Genomic DNA, 18,509 nt, shown 5'->3' on the forward strand with positions numbered 1-18,509 from the left:
AACAGGAGTGTGGGTATGACAACGGCTCTGTATACGCTTATCTTTGTGAGGTTTTTCAGTTGGTTGTTTTTCCAGACTCTTTTGTGTAGTCTTCCAAAGGCGCTACTTGCCTTGGCGAGTCTGTTGTCTATCTCATTGTCGATCCTTGCATCTGATGAAATGGTGCAGCCGAGATAGGTAAACTGGTTGACCGTTTTGAGTTTTGTGTGCCCGATGGAGATGTGGGGGGGCTGGTAGTCATGGTGGGGAGCTGGCTGATGGAGGACCTCAGTTTTCTTCAGGCTGACTTCCAGGCCAAACATTTTGGCAGTTTCCGCAAAGCAGGACGTCAAGCGCTGAAGAGCTGGCTCTGAATGGGCAACTAAAGCGGCATCATCTGCAAAGAGTAGTTCACGGACAAGTTTCTCTTGTGTCTTGGTGTGAGCTTGCAGGCGCCTCAGATTGAAGAGACTGCCATCCGTGCGGTACCGGATGTAAACAGCGTCTTCATTGTTGGGGTCTTTCATGGCTTGGTTCAGCATCATGCTGAAGAAGATTGAAAAGCGGGTTGGTGCGAGAACACAGCCTTGCTTCACGCCATTGTTAATGGAGAAGGGTTCAGAGAGCTCATTGCTGTATCTGACCCGACCTTGTTGGTTTTCGTGCAGTTGGATAATCATGTTGAGGAACTTTGGGGGACATCCGATGCGCTCTAGTATTTGCCAAAGCCCTTTCCTGCTCACGGTGTCGAAGGCTTTGGTGAGGTCAACAAAGGTGATGTAGAGTCCTTTGTTTTGTTCTCTGCACTTTTCTTGGAGCTGTCTGAGGGCAAAGACCATGTCAGTGGTTCCTCTGTTTGCGCGAAAGCCGCACTGTGATTCTGGGAGAATATTCTCGGCGACACTAGGTATTATTCTATTTAGTAGAATCCTAGCGAAGATTTTGCCTGCAATGGAGAGCAACGTGATTCCCCTGTAGTTTGAGCAGTCTGATTTCTCGCCTTTGTTTTTGTACAGGGTGATGATGGTGGCATCACGAAGATCCTGAGGCAGTTTACCTTGGTCCCAACAAAGCTTGAAAAACTCATGCAGTTTGGCATGCAGAGTTTTGCCGCCAGCCTTCCAGACTTCTGGGGGGATTCCATCCATACCTGCTGCTTTGCCACTTTTCAGTTGTTCGATTGCCTTATATGTCTCATCCAGGGTGGGAACCTCATCCAGCTCTAGCCTTAGGGGCTGTTGAGGGAGCTGGAGCAGGGCGGAATCTTGGACTGAGCGGTTGGTACTGAAAAGAGATTGGAAGTGTTCTGACCATCGGTTGAGGATGGAGATCTTGTCGCTGAGGAGGACTTTGCCGTCTGAGCTGCGCAGCGGGCTTTGGACTTGGGGTGAGGGGCCGTACACAGCCTTTAGAGCCTCGTAGAAACCCCTGAAGTCGCCAATGTCCGCGCTGAGCTGTGTTCGTTTGGATCTCCCGGAGTTTGCGCTGAAGATGGCTGCATGCGCGACGGAAGGCTTGTTTTTTCTCTGGACAGGACGGCTTTGTAAGGTGAGCCTGGTGGGCAGCTCGCTTCTTTGCCAGCAGCTCCTGGATTTCCTGGCTGTTTTCGTCAAACCAGTCCTTGTTTTTCCTGGAGGAGAAGCCCAGTACCTCTTCAGTGGATTGCAGTATGGTAGTCTTCAACTGATCCCAGAGGGTTTCAGGGGACGGGTCCGTGAGGCGGGTTGCAACGTCGAGCTTTGCTTTGAGGTTTGCCCGGAAGTTTCCTCTCGCTTCGTCTGACTGCAGTTTTCCAACATTGAACCTCTTTCTGGGGGCTTTATTGTTCCTGGGCTTTGGCTTGAAGTGAAGGTTGAGCTTGCAGCGAACCAGCCGGTGGTCAGTGTGGCATTCCGCGCTAGGCATGACCCTGGTGTGGAGCACATCTTGTTTGTCACTTTCTCGCACCAGGATGTAGTCCAGGAGGTGCCAGTGTTTGGATCGGGGATGCATCCAGGTGGTCTTAAGGCTGTCCCTCTGCTGAAAAAGGGTGTTTGTAATGACAAGCCGCTGTTCTGCGCAGAGCTCCAACAGGAGGCGCCCATTGTCGTTGCACTTGCCGACGCCATGCTTGCCCAGGATTCCTGGCCAGGTTTCTGAGTCTTTGCCGACACGAGCGTTGAAGTCGCCCAGGATGACAACCTTGTCGGCTGTAGGGGTACGTTGGATGAGGTTGCGCAGGTCGGTGTAGAACTTGTTCTTTTCTGCTGGTTCCGCCTGGAGGGTTGGAGCATAGACACTGATGAACACTGATATAGAACCTGACAAAAAGCGTAAATCCAGACCATAGTACAAAGACACACATATACATACACACACTGCATGTTCATAGCAATCCAAAATAAATAAAGATCAAATATGAAAAGGATTCATTATTGTCACGTAATACTACATTTAGAATGTAACATACCATATATTTTGGGGTATAGGTCGACCACCATATGTCAAACCCCCCCCCCCACCCCTTTTTCAGCCTCATTTTAAAGGTTTTATGGTCTATCTGGTCAGCCCCCATTTTCTGGCTGCCTGAGAGTTTCCTGTTGACTGGCGTACAAGTCGACCCCCAAAACATGCGATGCCTGAGATGAGCCATTGACCAGCATATACATCGACCGCTATAGATCGCGCGGATTGTTCTGCTGGGCTTTGGCTTGAGGTGATTGCTCTCATTGACACAATGCAGCACACGATGGAAATCTGAAGCGAGCTTTAAGTTGAAAGTGATAGAAATGGCCAAGAAAACCAATTACTGAGCTGCTGCAAGATCATTTGTTTTGGATGAAAAGATGGTGAGAGATTGGAGGAAGGAAGAAAAGATTTTTTTTAAAATACCAAAAAGGCTTGTGCAATTGATGAGATGGAAGATGATTTATTGTGGGACACGGATGACGAAGGTGAAACCGCCTTATCAGATACAGACTGGGACCCATATGATGACAATTTGAACAGTGAGAGTATGGATGCACTTGGCGCCATCTTTACTTCAGACAATGATAGTGATTTTGAAGGGTGCTAATTTGTGTTGTCGGGGCCGCTGCTGCTCTCCCTGTGCCTGGACTGGGGCCGCCGCCTCCCACTCCCTGTCCGGACCGGGGCCTCTGCCTGTCTCACTCGACCGAGGCCGGGTCCGCCGTCTCCCCCTTGCTCCTGCCCGGATCGAGGCCGCCGCCGTCTACCCTTCGCCGGGGCCGGGGCCGCTGCTGCTCTCCCTGTGCCCCGGCCCCGGCCCCGGTCCGGGCGAAGGGTAGACGGCGGCGGCCTCGATCCGGGCAGGAGCAAGGGGGAGACGGCGGCCCCGGCCTCGGTCGAGTGGGGCAGGGGGAGGCCCCGATCCGGGCAGAGAGTGGGAGGCGGCGGCCCCAGTCCAGGCACAGGGTGAGCTGCGGCGGCCTCGGCCCCGGTCCGGGCAGTATGGACCGACCTAGGAGGGGAGGCAGGCCCCTCCAGCCCGGGTAAGAAACCTGCATAGGAGAAGGCCACTCCGATATAAAACCTACGACCCAAGGACCTCGCTGCCACGTCCCAGCTTGCTTGGCCACGGCACACGAACCATGGGTGTAAAGGGTGGGGCCAGTACTGCGCGCACTGCACTCCACCTAAAAGCTCCTTTGCGCAGGCCCGAGGACAGGTCCACGTCCTCCCCCTCCACGTCCTCCCCCTCCACGTCCTCCCCCTCCACGTCCTTCCCCTCCACGTCCTCTCCCTCCACGCCTTCCCCCTCAAAAGATGCTCACAAACTCAAGCTAGCATGCTGGAACATCAGAACCATGCTAGACAAGGCTGACAGCCACCGACCTGAACGTCGGTCTGCCCTCATTGCACATGAACTCCTCAGACTTGACATCGACATAGCCGCTCTCAGTGAAGTCCGCCTGGCAGATGTAGGCAGCCTCCAAGAACGCGGCGCGGGCTACACACTCTACTGGTCTGGCAAGCCTTCGGATGAACGACGCCTATCTGGTGTAGGCTTCATGGTCAAGAGCTTCATTGCCTCCAAACTCGAAAACCTTCCGATAGGCCTCTCGGACCGAATCATGTCCATGCGACTCCCCCTTCAGAACAAGCGTCACATCACCCTCATCAGTGTCTATGCTCCAACCCTCCAGGCGGAACCAGCAGAAAAGGACAAGTTCTACACCGACCTGCGCAACCTCATCCAACGCACCCCTACAGCCGACAAGGTTGTCATCCTGGGCGACTTCAACGCTCGTGTCGGCAAAGACTCAGAAACCTGGCCAGGAATCCTGGGCAAGCATGGCGTCGGCAAGTGCAACGACAATGGGCGCCTCCTGTTGGAGCTCTGCGCAGAACGCGGCTTGTCATTACAAACACCCTTTTTCAGCAGAGGGACAGCCTTAAGACCACCTGGATGCATCCCCGATCCAAACACTGGCACCTCCTGGACTACATCCTGGTGCGAGAAAGTGACAAACGAGATGTGCTCCACACCAGGGTCATGCCTAGCGCGGAATGCCACACTGACCACCGGCTGGTTCGCTGCAAGCTCAACCTTCACTTCAAACCAAAGCCCAGGAACAATAAAGCCCCCAGAAAGAGGTTCAATGTTGGAAACCTGCAGTCAGACGAAGCGAGAAGAAACTTCCAGGCAAACCTCAAAGCAAAGCTCGACGATGCAATCCGCCTCACGGACCCGTCCCCTGAAACCCTCTGGGATCAGTTGAAGACTACCATACTGCAATCCACTGAAGAGGTACTGGGCTTCTCCTCCAGGAAAAACAAGGACTGGTTTGACGAAAACAGCCAGGAAATCCAGGAGCTGCTGGCAAAGAAGCGAGCTGCCCACCAGGCTCACCTTACAAAGCCGTCCTGTCCAGAGAAGAAACAAGCCTTCCGTCGCGCATGCAGCCATCTTCAGCACAAACTCCGGGAGATCCAAAATGAGTGGTGGACTAGCCTCGCCAAACGAACCCAGCTCAGCGCGGACATTGGCGACTTCAGGGGTTTGTACGAGGCTCTAAAGGCTGTGTACGGCCCCTCACCCAAAGTCCAAAGCCCGCTGCGCAGCTCAGACGGCAAAGTCCTCCTCAGCGACAAGATCTCCATCCTCAACCGATGGTCAGAACACTTCCAATCTCTTTTCAGTGCCAACCGCTCAGTCCAAGATTCCGCCCTGCTCCAGCTCCCTCAACAGCCCCTAAGGCTAGAGCTGGATGAGGTTCCCACCCTGGATGAGACATATAAGGCAATCGAACAACTGAAAAGTGGCAAAGCAGCAGGTATGGATGGAATCCCCCCAGAAGTCTGGAAGGCTGGCGGCAAAACTCTGCATGCCAAACTGCATGAGTTTTTCAAGCTTTGTTGGGACCAAGGTAAACTGCCTCAGGATCTTCGTGATGCCACCATCATCACCCTGTACAAAAACAAAGGCGAGAAATCAGACTGCTCAAACTACAGGGGAATCACGTTGCTCTCCATTGCAGGCAAAATCTTCGCTAGGATTCTACTAAATAGAATAATACCTAGTGTCGCCGAGAATATTCTCCCAGAATCACAATGCGGCTTTCGCGCAAACAGAGGAACTACTGACATGGTCTTTGCCCTCAGACAGCTCCAAGAAAAATGCAGAGAACAAAACAAAGGACTCTACATCACCTTTGTTGACCTCACCAAAGCCTTCGACACCGTGAGCAGGAAAGGGCTTTGGCAAATACTAGAGCGCATCGGATGTCCCCCAAAGTTCCTCAACATGATTATCCAACTGCACGAAAACCAACAAGGTCGGGTCAGATACAGCAATGAGCTCTCTGAACCCTTCTCCATTAACAATGGCGTGAACCAAGGCTGTGTTCTGGCACCAACCCTCTTTTCAATCTTCTTCAGCATGATGCTGAACCAAGCCATGAAAGACCCCAACAATGAAGACGCTGTTTACATCCGGTACCGCACGGATGGCAGTCTCTTCAATCTGAGGCGCCTGCAAGCTCACACCAAGACACAAGAGAAACTTGTCCGTGAACTACTCTTTGCAGACGATGCCGCTTTAGTTGCCCATTCAGAGCCAGCTCTTCAGCGCTTGACGTCCTGCTTTGCGGAAACTGCCAAAATGTTTGGCCTGGAAGTCAGCCTGAAGAAAACTGAGGTCCTCCATCAGCCAGCTCCCCACCATGATTACCAGCCCCCCCACATCTCCATCGGGCACACAAAACTCAAAACGGTCAACCAGTTTACCTATCTCGGCTGCACCATTTCATCAGATGCAAGGATCGACAATGAGATAGACAACAGACTCGCCAAGGCAAATAGCGCCTTTGGAAGACTACACAAAAGAGTCTGGAAAAACAACCAACTGAAAAACCTCACAAAGATAAGCGTATACAGAGCCGTTGTCATACCCACACTCCTGTTCGGCTCCGAATCATGGGTCCTCTACCGGCACCACCTACGGCTCCTAGAACGCTTCCACCAGCGTTGTCTCCGCTCCATCCTCAACATCCATTGGAGCGCTTACATCCCTAACATCGAAGTACTTGAGATGGCAGAGGTCGACAGCATCGAGTCCACGCTGCTGAAGATCCAGCTGCGCTGGATTGGTCACGTCTCCAGAATGGAGGACCATCGCCTTCCCAAGATCGTGTTATATGGCGAGCTCTCCACTGGCCACCGTGACAGAGGTGCACCAAAGAAAAGGTACAAGGACTGCCTAAAGAAATCTCTTGGTGCCTGCCACATTGACCACCGCCAGTGGGCTGATATCGCCTCAAACCGTGCATCTTGGCGCCTCACAGTTTGGCGGGCAGCAACCTCCTTTGAAGAAGACCGCAGAGCCTACCTCACTGACAAAAGGCAGAGGAGGAAAAACCCAACACCCAACCCCAACCCACCAATTTTCCCCTGCAACCGCTGCAATCGTGTCTGCCTGTCCCGCATCAGACTTGTCAGCCACAAACGAGCCTGCAGCTGACGTGGACATTTACCCCCTCCATAAATCTTCGTCCGCGAAGCCAAGCCAAAGAAAAATTTGTGTTGTTTTCAATAAAAATCTCAATGAAAATCTACCACAGTCGGATTTTTTTTTCAAGGGTCGACTTAAATGTCAGATCAGCACGGATTGGGTTTTGAGCTGAATTTAAGGTCTCAAAAGTATATCAGGTGTATAAATTGACCCCCATTTTAAAATTTTTTTTGGGGGGGTTTCACAAGTCGACTTGTACGGTATATGAAATACTTTTAACTTTTGTCTACCGAAAGGCAGACAGAGAGTCTCCACATTGTCCAGCACCCCTCATACAAACCTACAGCACCTGCTGTTCCTAAGCGAACTCTTCTCCAAGTACTGACCAGGCTTGTGTCTGCTTAGCTTCAGAGATCAGACAATCTTATGCATATTCAAGCTATTAGGTATGTTTACAGATTTCAGCAATTGTTCAAGTCTAGCTGCCTGCGGAAAGAAGCTGTTTCTCACCCTAGTGGTCCTGGTTTTTTTGCTCCTGTACCTCTTCCTTGAAAGTAGTGCCTAAAAAAAATACAATGAGCTGGATGGTAAAGGGTCCTCAATGATTCTTTGAACCTTCTTTAAGCATTGCTCCCTGTAAATGTTGTCGATAGAGGGGAGACCGCAGTGATCTTTTCAGACATTTTAATCACCCTCCATATTGACCTCTGCTCTGATTCTTTGCAGCTACAAGACCACACTATGATGAAGTCATCCAGGGCAATCTCTATTATGCTCCTGTAGAATGTTGTTAAGGATGGTGTCTGGTAGCCTTGCCCTCCTCAATTGCCTGAGGAAGTGTAGGTGTAGCTACGGATTCCTGACTAATGAGGAGGTGTTGTGGGTTCAGGATAAGTCGCCCTTTAAATGGATTCCAAAGAACTTTGTACTCCCCACTTTCTTTAAGTCTGAGCCATTGATATGTAGTGGGGAATGCTCCCTTGTCCTTTAGTCCACAATCATTTCCCTTATCTTGTCAATGTTGTGACTCAGGTCATTGCTCTTGCACCATTGTACAAGCCTATCAACATCCTCTCTGTAAACTGACTCATCATTGTTGCCAATGAGGCCAACTGCTGTTGTGTCATCCACAAATTAGATGATATTGTTGGAGCTGAACCTGGCAGCACATTTGTGAATTAGCAGAGTGAACAGTTGCTGGCTTTAGTTTTCCTTTCCTAAAATCTAAGATCAGCTCCTTGGTCTTGGTGACATTGAGTACATGGTTGTTGTGAGTACTGTACACTATTCAGCCAAGTTCTCAGTGCCCCTCCTGACTCAGTACCTCCTTTTATATAGCCCATTATGGTGGAACCATCAGCAAGTTTGTAGATGGAGTTGTCGTACCAAGCTATACAGTTATAGGTGTAAACCAAGTAGAGCAGGGAGCTAAGTACGCAACCCCATGGCACTCTGTTGTTGATAGAGCTTGTGTAGAGCTGAAGATACAGCTGCGCTGGGTGGGTCACGTCTCCAGAATGGAGGACCATCGCCTTCCCAAGATCGTGTTATATGGCGAGCTCTCCACTGGCCACCGTGACAGAGGTGCACCAAAGAAAAGGTACAAGGACTGCCTAAAGAAATCTCTTGGTGCCTGCCACATTGACCACCGCCAGTGGGCTGATATCGCCTCAAACCGTGCATCTTGGCGCCTCACAGTTTTGCGGGCAGCAACCTCCTTTGAAGAAGACCGCAGAGCCCACCTCACTGACAAAAGGCAAAGGAGGAAAAACCCAACACCCAACCCCAACCCACCAATTTTCCCCTGCAACCGCTGCAACCGTGTCTGCCTGTCCCGCATCGGACTTGTCAGCCACAAACGAGCCTGCAGCTGACGTGGACATTTACCCCCTCCATAAATCTTCGTCCGCGAAGCCAAGCCAAAGAAGAGAGATGTTCTTACTAATTTACACTGACTTGGGTTTGAAGGTAAGGAAATTCAGAATCCAATTGCACAGTTGGGTTTTGAGGCCCAGATTAGGTTTTCTAATTAGTTTTGAGGGAATGATGATGTTGAATGCCAAACTGTAGTCACAAAAAGGCTTCCTGATGTATGCTTCTTTGCTGTCCTGCTGTGAGAAGAAATTTCAGTTTTGAATGCCTGACCTCTTTTCCCCTTTGAGATCTGTCTGCCAGTGAAAACATCCTAACATCTACTCTGCCAAGTACCCTTAGGATTTTGTACATCCTAACATGCCTTTCCACTCATACCTGTATCATCAGCAAAGCTGGAAACCTTCCATTTTTTTATATATACAGCACAGAACAGGCCAGTTCGGCCCTACTAGTCCATGCTGGAACAAATCCCCACCCTCCTAGTCCCACTGACCAGCACCTGGACCATATCCCTCCAATCTTCTCCCCTCCATGTAATTATTCAGTCTTCCCTGAAATCTAAATAACGTTCCTGCTTCAACCACCTCCGCTTATTCTGCACTTTCCTCCTGGTCATTCATGTAAACTGTTAATAATTGTGAGGCAAGAGCAGATATCTTGGGTACTTTGCAATACACCAGAATGCTGGAGAAACCTCCATAGGAAGTAAAAGGCAATCAACAGTTCAGGCCTGTGCCCTTCATCAGGAATGTGGAAAAATAGTTGAAATTCAACTGCAGTGTACAGAAACATGTTGAAACTATTATTGAGTAGAGAGTATGAACACTGTGTAGAAAAGCTGATGAGGCGACAGTGAATCTGAATCATAACAAACTGTTGGATAGAGGAGGGATGTAAATAAGAGATGGGTTTGTGCAGTATCTTTTTAAATAGGGTAATTTAAGGCAAAAAAAACTTGCGTTATGTGGTTTAGCACAACTAGATGAAATGTTTTGCTCTGAGAATTGTTAAAACTGGATTGCAAACATAATTACTGTTGGCGATGAAGCAAAGAACACTGTGATTAGAATAAAATACTGTAGGTAAATCATTGAATGTAGTGAAATAAATTGGTGAGGGTGTATTGTATTAGAACTTCCGCACCCGTTTCAGAAAAACACCATCAGGTTAATGGACCAAGAATTTTTCTGCTTCATTGTATTTTGTTTTTTTTTAAAGCTGGAATGCATTTATTTTATTCAAGCAAAATCTTACTTTGTTTTCAGTATCTCACTGAAACAAGGTTTTGGTTGCATGAGATGCACCTGGTGATCTTCTCTTTTTCCTATTGGTTTCCAAATGTATTGCCCAGATGAGAAGGTGGAAAGTGAGTGACCTGCTCCCAAGCTTCTCCTATTGCTGCTCTGTAACTTTTTTATTTTGGCTTGGTCTTGCATTTTTTTACTTTGTACTTTTTCGCACTTAAAAGAATGCCCTCGGACAGCTTGCAACCTGAAATTACCATCTAGGAGTTCACAGATATGAATTTTAACTGAAGAATCGTTGCTACACAGATAATAGGTTGGGTGCTAAATGAAGCAAATCATGCAGGTAATGGAAAAGTTCTCCAGAGAAAGCTTTTTGAAGTAGAAGCAGAAATCACTGGTTGTACAATGAGTCAATATGATTAAAGTTTCAAACCAAATTTTAAGAATATTTGAGAAACAGAGAGACTTTGTATAAGTTGAAACACTTCAGAAGGTGGTATCTCCAGTAGATAAGATGATGAAGAAGGCCTACCAGATTATTGCCTTCGTTAGCCAGGATGTAAAAATACAAGAGCACAGAGGTTTTGGCACAATTGTGTGAAACATTGGTTAGGCTGCATCCATGTACATTTTTGGTCACCACATGAAGAAAATGACATGTTTGAACTGGAAAGTGATTCACTGGCATGCTTCCCGGGATGGAGTATTTCAGTTGTAAAGACTGGATTACCTACAAAAGAATTTAAAATGTGCATAATACAGAATAGTCTTGTCAGCATTTTTAATAGTTCACACTTGCATTGACATTGGTTCTCCTTTACATACAATCCTTCAACAAATAGTTCATGGATGTTTAACAGAGATTCCATTTTCTTTTTGGAAGAGCCTGAAACAGTTGGCCTTCCCCTCAGAATTTTTGTGACTGTACTGAGCTTTAATATATCCCTCATTAAAAAGTTTAACTTTTCAGCATTCAGACATGGTTTACTGCTTGCACAGGAAAATTAGTGATTTAACGATTCAGTCGAAATTCGTCTCAGCTTGTGTTCTCTGTAGAGTACACAGTTCTCTGCTCTTTAGTAACTCAGGATGAACCATGACAAAGACCACTGGATTACTTTCCATATATTCTTGATAACCAAACATTCCTGAGGCATATGGATGACTGTCTCAGCCCCTATTACAGTCATCTGTAAGGCATTATGTGTTGGCTTTGAGATTCAAATTGTACATGAACAATCTGGCAAGAAACTCCTGTCTCAACACTAGCCAAGGTTTTGACATCACCCCCTCTTACTATGTATGTGTCTGCCTCAAGCTGTGTATCCTCTCCGAATAGTCAAATTCCAAGTGCTGAGGTTTAATCTGTCCCTCGTGCTATCCAGAATGGGTCTGGTCATGTTGCCTTACAATGGTCCAATCAACTCGACTGCTCTGTATCATCTGTCTCTCATAGCATTTTTTCTCCTGGAGGATACTTTTTTAATTTTTTTTTTATTTTTCACACTACGAACCATACTGACCAAAATACACACAAATATTTACCTCTTGAATATACACAGTTTCATTTTCTCCCCTTTTCCCCCCTCCCTTCCCTCCCTCCTTCACCCCCCACCACCCCCCCTCACTCAACGTTCAACCTATATGATACATTAAACCCATTAAACAATGTCTTCACACAATGAAAATAAACAAGAAATTTGTGTCTTCTACTTTTACATACTGGATCAGTTCATTTCTTCTTCTTCTCCTTTTGTCATTATAGGCGGTGGAGGTCCGCGGTAGGACTTCTCTGTGTGTTCCATGTATGGTTCCCAAATTTGTTTGAATACTGTGATGTTATTTCTTAAATTATATGTTTTTTTTTTCCAATGGAATACATTTATTCATTTCTATGTACCATTGCTGCATTCTCAGACTATCTTTTAATTTCCAGGTTGACATAATGCATTTTTTTGCTACAGTTAAGCATACTTGATCACAGTCCATTCAGTCGGTTTGTGGTCTGTCTGAAATGTTTTCAAAGCATTGCAAAGAAGGAAATGGTTCATACTCCTGACTAGATCCTTGTGTAAACTAACCCAAGTTATTTGACAAATTGAAATAATTATCTAATTAATTTTTTAACATTTCGGCAAGTTGTTGACAACTTTTAACATTGACAGCCATTATAATCGACCAAATTGGATGTATTGGGGTGATTTAAGAGCAATTGCAAAGCTCCCATAACAATGGAATTTTGACAAAAGATGAGCTAGTCTTGTTTAACAGATATGCTGAAGTTATTCAGCAACATGGACATGGATCAAGATTTTATATTTTGAAAATATATTTAAAGTTCTGTAAGACATGTCTTTTTAAGCTACATTTGTATGTGGAGAACATAGTCTGTTGTTTTGTTCATTTCTTTTTAACTGAAACAAAGTCGCAGAGTTAGTTGCATGATTATGTTTTTTTAAAGTGGGATATATAACAAATTAAAATGCCGTCAATACTCATTAAGAACTACAATTTCTAAGAATGACCTGCAAGCATGAATAAATGACTGTCATTACTTTCCCTTGTCTATGTAGTATGGTCAGCTTCTATTTTTAATCTAATTTTAACAAGATTGTTTGTCCCCATTTCACCCAGATAATTAATGTAATATTTAGCTATCTAAACTGGCCTCACATTTAAAATGACAAGATGAGAATCACATGATGGAATGGAATCTTGAAACATTTTATTTTCTGGTCATCTTTCACAGAATGAATTCATAACTTTTTTTTCACAAATACAGAAATTAATTCAACAACATAGACCCCTCCTGTTGAACTTATCTATGCTATTACCATGTCCATGCTGGGAAGATTTCTGAAACCCTGCACCACATCCACCTGCTCTCTTATAATGATAATGGATGTTACCTTCTCTGCCCAAGGGGATCACAAAGTTCTTTGCAGTGAATTAACTACAGTACTTGGTAATAATACAGGATTACTTTTGAATCTTCTGCTTCTCCCTTCTCTCTTTCTCTTCCTGCTTCTCCTACAATCAACTCTAGTTTTGGGCTTAAAATTCACCTGATTTTTAAACTGTCCTTGCTGTTCCAAATTCTCTCAATTCCAGGGTCATGTTTTAAAAGGTCAGGGCCAGAAAAAAAAAAAAATAAAGGAAGTAAAATAGAGAGAAGTGGGAGACCCAGTGATTAGAAACCTGTATTGTGTCTTATCTCAAATATATAATTTTCCTATGGATGTTAAGACAAAGAAGTAGATTCTAGGAAAATTAATTGAAAGCTTAGCAGGATAAATTTGACTTAAAAGATGGATAGGTTTAAGAAGAAAATACTAAATTGTGGATTAATGTTGTAAAAGGAAAATATTTCCAAGAAGACAAAGATTATAGGAGTTCACTACCTGGCCCCTCAAGCAGGCCTTACCTTCAATGTTATTATGGCTCATTTACATTGATCTTCAATTCCTCCTCTGTGCCAGATCTAATGAGCAGGCCTCTACAACTCTAGGGTAGAGAATTCCATATATTCCCTCTTACCCCTCCCATTAGAAGAAAATATGATTTTTAAAGCCCCTTTTCTTGAAAATGTCAAAAATCTACCTCAGTAGGATGTTAGAGGAATGGACAATTGAAAGGTTGGAGAAAATAAGAATGAAAAAGTTATGGATTTGAATATGAACTTTTAAGATCTTAAATTTGAGACATAATCTGGAAAAAAAGGCTCCATGTACAGTATAGTAAGTTGGGATATTACAGCTTTGATTATGAACCTTTGTTTTAATTGATATCATCTTTTATCATCTCATTTTTCTTAGTGGTGTTTTCTTGAATTATATTTACAATTAAAAAGTAGAAATGTTGTTAATTAATTGTTTTCCATTATTTTCATGACAGGATATGGTTTCTGTGCAGTATCATCTTATACCATCTCCAAATAAGCAGAAGAATGGAAACAAGGATAAAGAGAAAGATGTAGACAAGGAGAAGGATGTGAAAGATGAGTTTGCTGATGCTCTAAGGGATCTGAAGATACAGTGGATGGCCAGGTATGTATTTCTTCCACGGAAAGTGTGGGTGAACCAGTGAAGCTGTCTGGGAGTTGGTACATCAATTTTAATGCTGTGAAAAAGTTCACTCTTTAACTTTGTGCTTCATTTAAAATTCAAACTGTATTTTAAAAGGGCATCTTATATAAAGAGTGACAATATGAAGAATAAATATTACCTGTCCAGATTATTTAAAATGTTTTTGCAGTATTTTGTTTTAAATAATTTATAGATAATGCGATTCATCTTTTTTCCCTTATAACAGTAATCTTATTATCCTCCTCCTCCTCGACATTATTTCCTTATATTATCATTCCCTTATTTGATCAATAATTGATTTTCCAGTTTAATCTTTCTATGCTGGATTTTAGAAAAAGATTTCATAAAATTTACATTTCAACTTAGCTCCTTTCTTAATTTCTATGCATCTTCAAATTTATTATTTTTAACTTTTTTTTAATTAAACTATTTGTATTTTGGTGTATACCAAAGTCTGTATTTTTATTTCACATGCATGAGTACATTTCTCATTTTTCTTCAAGTAAAAAAAATGTTGAAAATATTGAGCAGATGAGACAAAATCTATAGAGAAAAAAAATCAGATTATGTTACAGGTTGGTAACCCTTCATCAGAACCATCAAGTTCTGATGATAATTGAAATGTCTGGTTGTCTGAAATTGTTGAACACTGTTTCACTTGTGACTGTGTCAACATGCCTTTTGAAAAATTAAATGTTGTTCTCAGAGCCTGTTTGTCCTCAAGGACCGAGACCAAAGATGGATCCGAATGAAATGGAATGGAGCATTATCATAGACATCCAGAAGTCACACTTTTATATTTAGACATACACCATGGTGTCATTTTGGCCCACGAGTCCGTGCCGCCCAATCTGTGCTATATTAACCTTGTAGCAAAAGCAGCATATGCTTCTGGCCCCACATTTTCAAAGTCCCCATGCTAAATGCTTGCAACTATCAATTCAAGTATGAGGACATGCTGTGCTTTGCCATGGCCCAGTCTGAGGCGACACAGATCGTGTCACCAAGGCCTACCTCAAGCTGGCATAGGGCTAGGAGAAGCTGTGCAAATTCTCCGAGTATGTTGCCTACTGCAGGACTTGCTCTGTTTCATGGATGGCCTGCTGCACCAGCACTTCAATGGGCAGGCCTGCCTCAGCTCCTTCCAGAAGGCACTTGAGTGCTTCGAGAAGGTGGTATACTACATGCACAGGAACAATGACAAGATGCTGGAGTGTCACAGTACTGCAGCCTGAACACCTACGTGCATCTGAAGGACAATGAGAAAGCACTCTTTTTCCCCTGTCACCTTGTCACCCCAGTGGGGTGGGCCGACACTGAGATAGGGTAGCCTTTTCAAACTTACCAAAGAGGATGGCAAGCAGGGTCTGCGTCAGAAACGTCTCACTTCCCTTTCACCACACGTGCACCAGCCAGCACTCGTGCATGTACATGAGAAGAAACATGGATGCACATTCAGGAAAGGGCCTACACCCCCAAATGGAGGACAAATTAACTTCCTGCTCTAGGTTTACGTGTTTTAATATTTATGTGTATATTTTTAATTAGGGCCCCGCACTAGCTTAATCCGGCCCTGCACCCAAATTACACCTGTTAGGAGCCCAGAGGACCCCAAAACCCAGCAGCAATAGATATTCACCAAGACAAATGGTTACTTAAACAAAAGTTGCTTTTAATTATCTTTAAACATGAAAACAGAATCACACTTTAACTTAACTTAACTAACCTAACTTAACCCTCTTCTAATTTTAAGGGCATGTTTGTGTAAGTTCAGAAAAGTTCTTTGGTTCACAGTCCAATCTCACTTCTCATTCCTCCAAGTTAACTGGTTACAGGCAGTTCTTATACTGTGCACAGAATTTAACATTTATAAAGTTCACCAGACTTTGGTGCTTGAAAGGTAAATGGTTACTGCTCAGAAAGATTCTTGTCAGTTTTCAGAAAGAGATTTGTTGTTCACTGGATGTCCACAACTGATGTACTTCCATCAGCCACTCCAGTGTCTTGCTGACGAAACATGCCCCATCACGGTTCTCCAGATGATAACCTATTTCTTTCAGGTCACCACAGAGTTCCTTTTTGTTTCTCTTATTCCAAGTGAAACATTAGACAGCCAGTCCTCTCCTCTTGCATGAACCACAAGGGCTTTGACCAGGCTAAACAAAGCACTTACAAACCCATCTTCTAAATTGGGGCTTTCCACAAGCTTGCCAGATTGTCCTGTTCCAGTCCCAGCTGCTATTGCTGACTGTAACATTGTAGAAGTGATATCTCTCTCTCTCTCTCTCTCTCTCTGAGAGAAAGCCTGTTTGACTCTCTCTGCTTGCAAAACCACATGACCCTCTTATATTCTCTTCCAGACAATCTGTGGCTCCAACAAGATCTTTCATCTGTTGCCTTTTGTAAACAACAATCCATTAGTGAAGACTCTTGAGCACTCTCCAAAGCTCTTGCAAAAACTGTGGGGCCAATATGTCTAGCATGGGGCAGAGCTCCAGTATTTTAAATAAGATCTGTTTTGAAGTGTTTGTATGTGACCTACTCTAACAAACTTTTCCCAATTTATCTTCCAGAAACACTTTCCCCCTTTAAAAGAATTAACTCTTGAGTTAAAATTCATTTATAACTAAACTGTCCTTAAAATCACTAAAGTGAAAACAAAACAAAATATATAACATGTTATAATAAAGTAACCCAATGTTGAGAGTATTTCTATACATGATCAATTTTAACATTTTGATGAACAATCTGTTAACACATTATTTGTACCTCTGATATGATTAATTTGCAGATTATATTATTGTAATATTAAACTCCAGTTTAACAATCTTCTGTTTTTATTCTTCATTTTATTCAAAAACTCCAGAGGATTGTGGTCAGAAAATATCACAATTGGTTCATCAGAGGTACCAAGATATACATCAAAATTCTGCAGAGAAAATATAATAACAACAGTTCGCTTTCAATAGTTTAATGGTTCCTTTGATGAACATTGAATGTTTTTGTCAAGTAGGCAACTGGATGGTCTATTTCAATATGTTTTTGCAATAAAACTGCACCTGCTGCTCCCTCACTAGCATCCTCTGCTAAAGAAAATGGTCTGTCAAAATCAGGAGATTTTAACACAGGGGCATGGCATAGCATCTCCTTTAAATTTTCTAAAGCTGTCTGACAAACTTTAGTCCACGTAAATATCTCCCCTTTCTTCAAAAGGTTGGTTAAAGGTCGAAAAACCTCAGCAAAATTTCTGCAAAATTTTCTATAATATCCTGCCATTCCTAAAAATCTTTGCACTGCTTTCTTGCCATTGGGAATAGGAAACTCAGAAATTTCATTCACCTTAGGTACAACTTTGTCTTGACCAACTACATGACCCAAGTATGTAACAGTGGCATTTGCAAATTGACTTTTTGCTAAATTAACAGTTACGTTTGCTTTGGATAATCTTGCTAACAATTTGCATTAGATGTTCTTCCCATGTGTCACTTTTTGTGACTGAAGTGCCAGTTGATGAAGTAGACAAAGATCATGTGGTCAAACAATAATCATGGCTTTTATTAGCAGAAACTCATGGTACAATAATGAAAGACAATAGATGCATTTACAGTTATATCCAAGGGGAATGTCCTTAACAGTAGAGATAATGAACAGCCAATGTTAGTATAGCAAGGCTCACCAGAGGGGAGACAGGCAGCTTGGCAGACATTCACCACAGTCTCCCCTGACAGAAGAAGGGTTAAAATCAAAAGGACAGCTGCCAAGAAAGACTGAAGCAAGCGATACATGGATACTCTTAACAGTCAAAATACACCAGTATCTAGCAAGCAATTGAAATATAATGAGATGTTTTATGAATATGTCAGCTTATCAGATTGTTTATGAATTCTGGTGCTTCTTCTCAAAACAGGTGGCTCCTTTGCAACCTTGGGAACTGATACAGTTCCTGGGTCTGTAAAGTGGGAAGGACCCGCTCCAGAATCGCCAACGTGAGGCAGAGGAGCCTCAGCATGGTCATCTGAAAGTTTACTAGGGGTCACAGGCTGGGGGGATGGGCAGAATCTCTCAGGCTCACTCTGAGTAGGGATGTGGGGAAGGGGCGAACCAGGCGAGGCCAGATCTCTTAGGGGTGCAGTGTCAGTACTTTAGTCTGGGAATTTAGTCTAGGAATTTAACATGAGCGTAGTTGGAGTTGGTATGCAGTAGCTGAACTAGTTTAACTAGGGGGTCTGTTTTACGTGCCCGAGCATGGCTCTTCAGCAGCACGGTTCCAGGCTCAGATAAACAGGCTGGCCAGTCCATCACAGTTCCTGATTTCCTAGGAAAGGCAAGCATACGTTCATGAGGTGTTTGATTTGTTGCAGTACATAATAA

The 18,509-nt window shown here is 44.2% G+C and overlaps 1 protein-coding gene across 6 annotated transcripts in view; it reads left to right on the top strand.

Moving 5' to 3' along the window:
• tpp2 (tripeptidyl peptidase 2) overlaps nucleotides 1–18,509 on the top strand; it is a 149,438-nt gene that overhangs the window by 115,914 nt on the left and 15,015 nt on the right. For 5 of the 6 annotated variants that reach the window (XM_069890668.1, XM_069890665.1, XM_069890666.1 and 2 more), the window contains one exon: nucleotides 13,948–14,099. In XM_069890668.1, the coding sequence (XP_069746769.1) occupies nucleotides 13,948–14,099 (152 nt within the window). Of the gene's footprint in view, nucleotides 1–13,947; nucleotides 14,100–16,498; nucleotides 16,819–18,509 lie in introns of those variants that run through there. The other variant, XM_069890670.1, reaches the window with a different exon arrangement.

Source organism: Narcine bancroftii, chromosome 7, assembly GCF_036971445.1.
Source record: "Narcine bancroftii isolate sNarBan1 chromosome 7, sNarBan1.hap1, whole genome shotgun sequence".
NCBI classification, from domain to species: Eukaryota; Metazoa; Chordata; class Chondrichthyes; order Torpediniformes; family Narcinidae; genus Narcine; species Narcine bancroftii.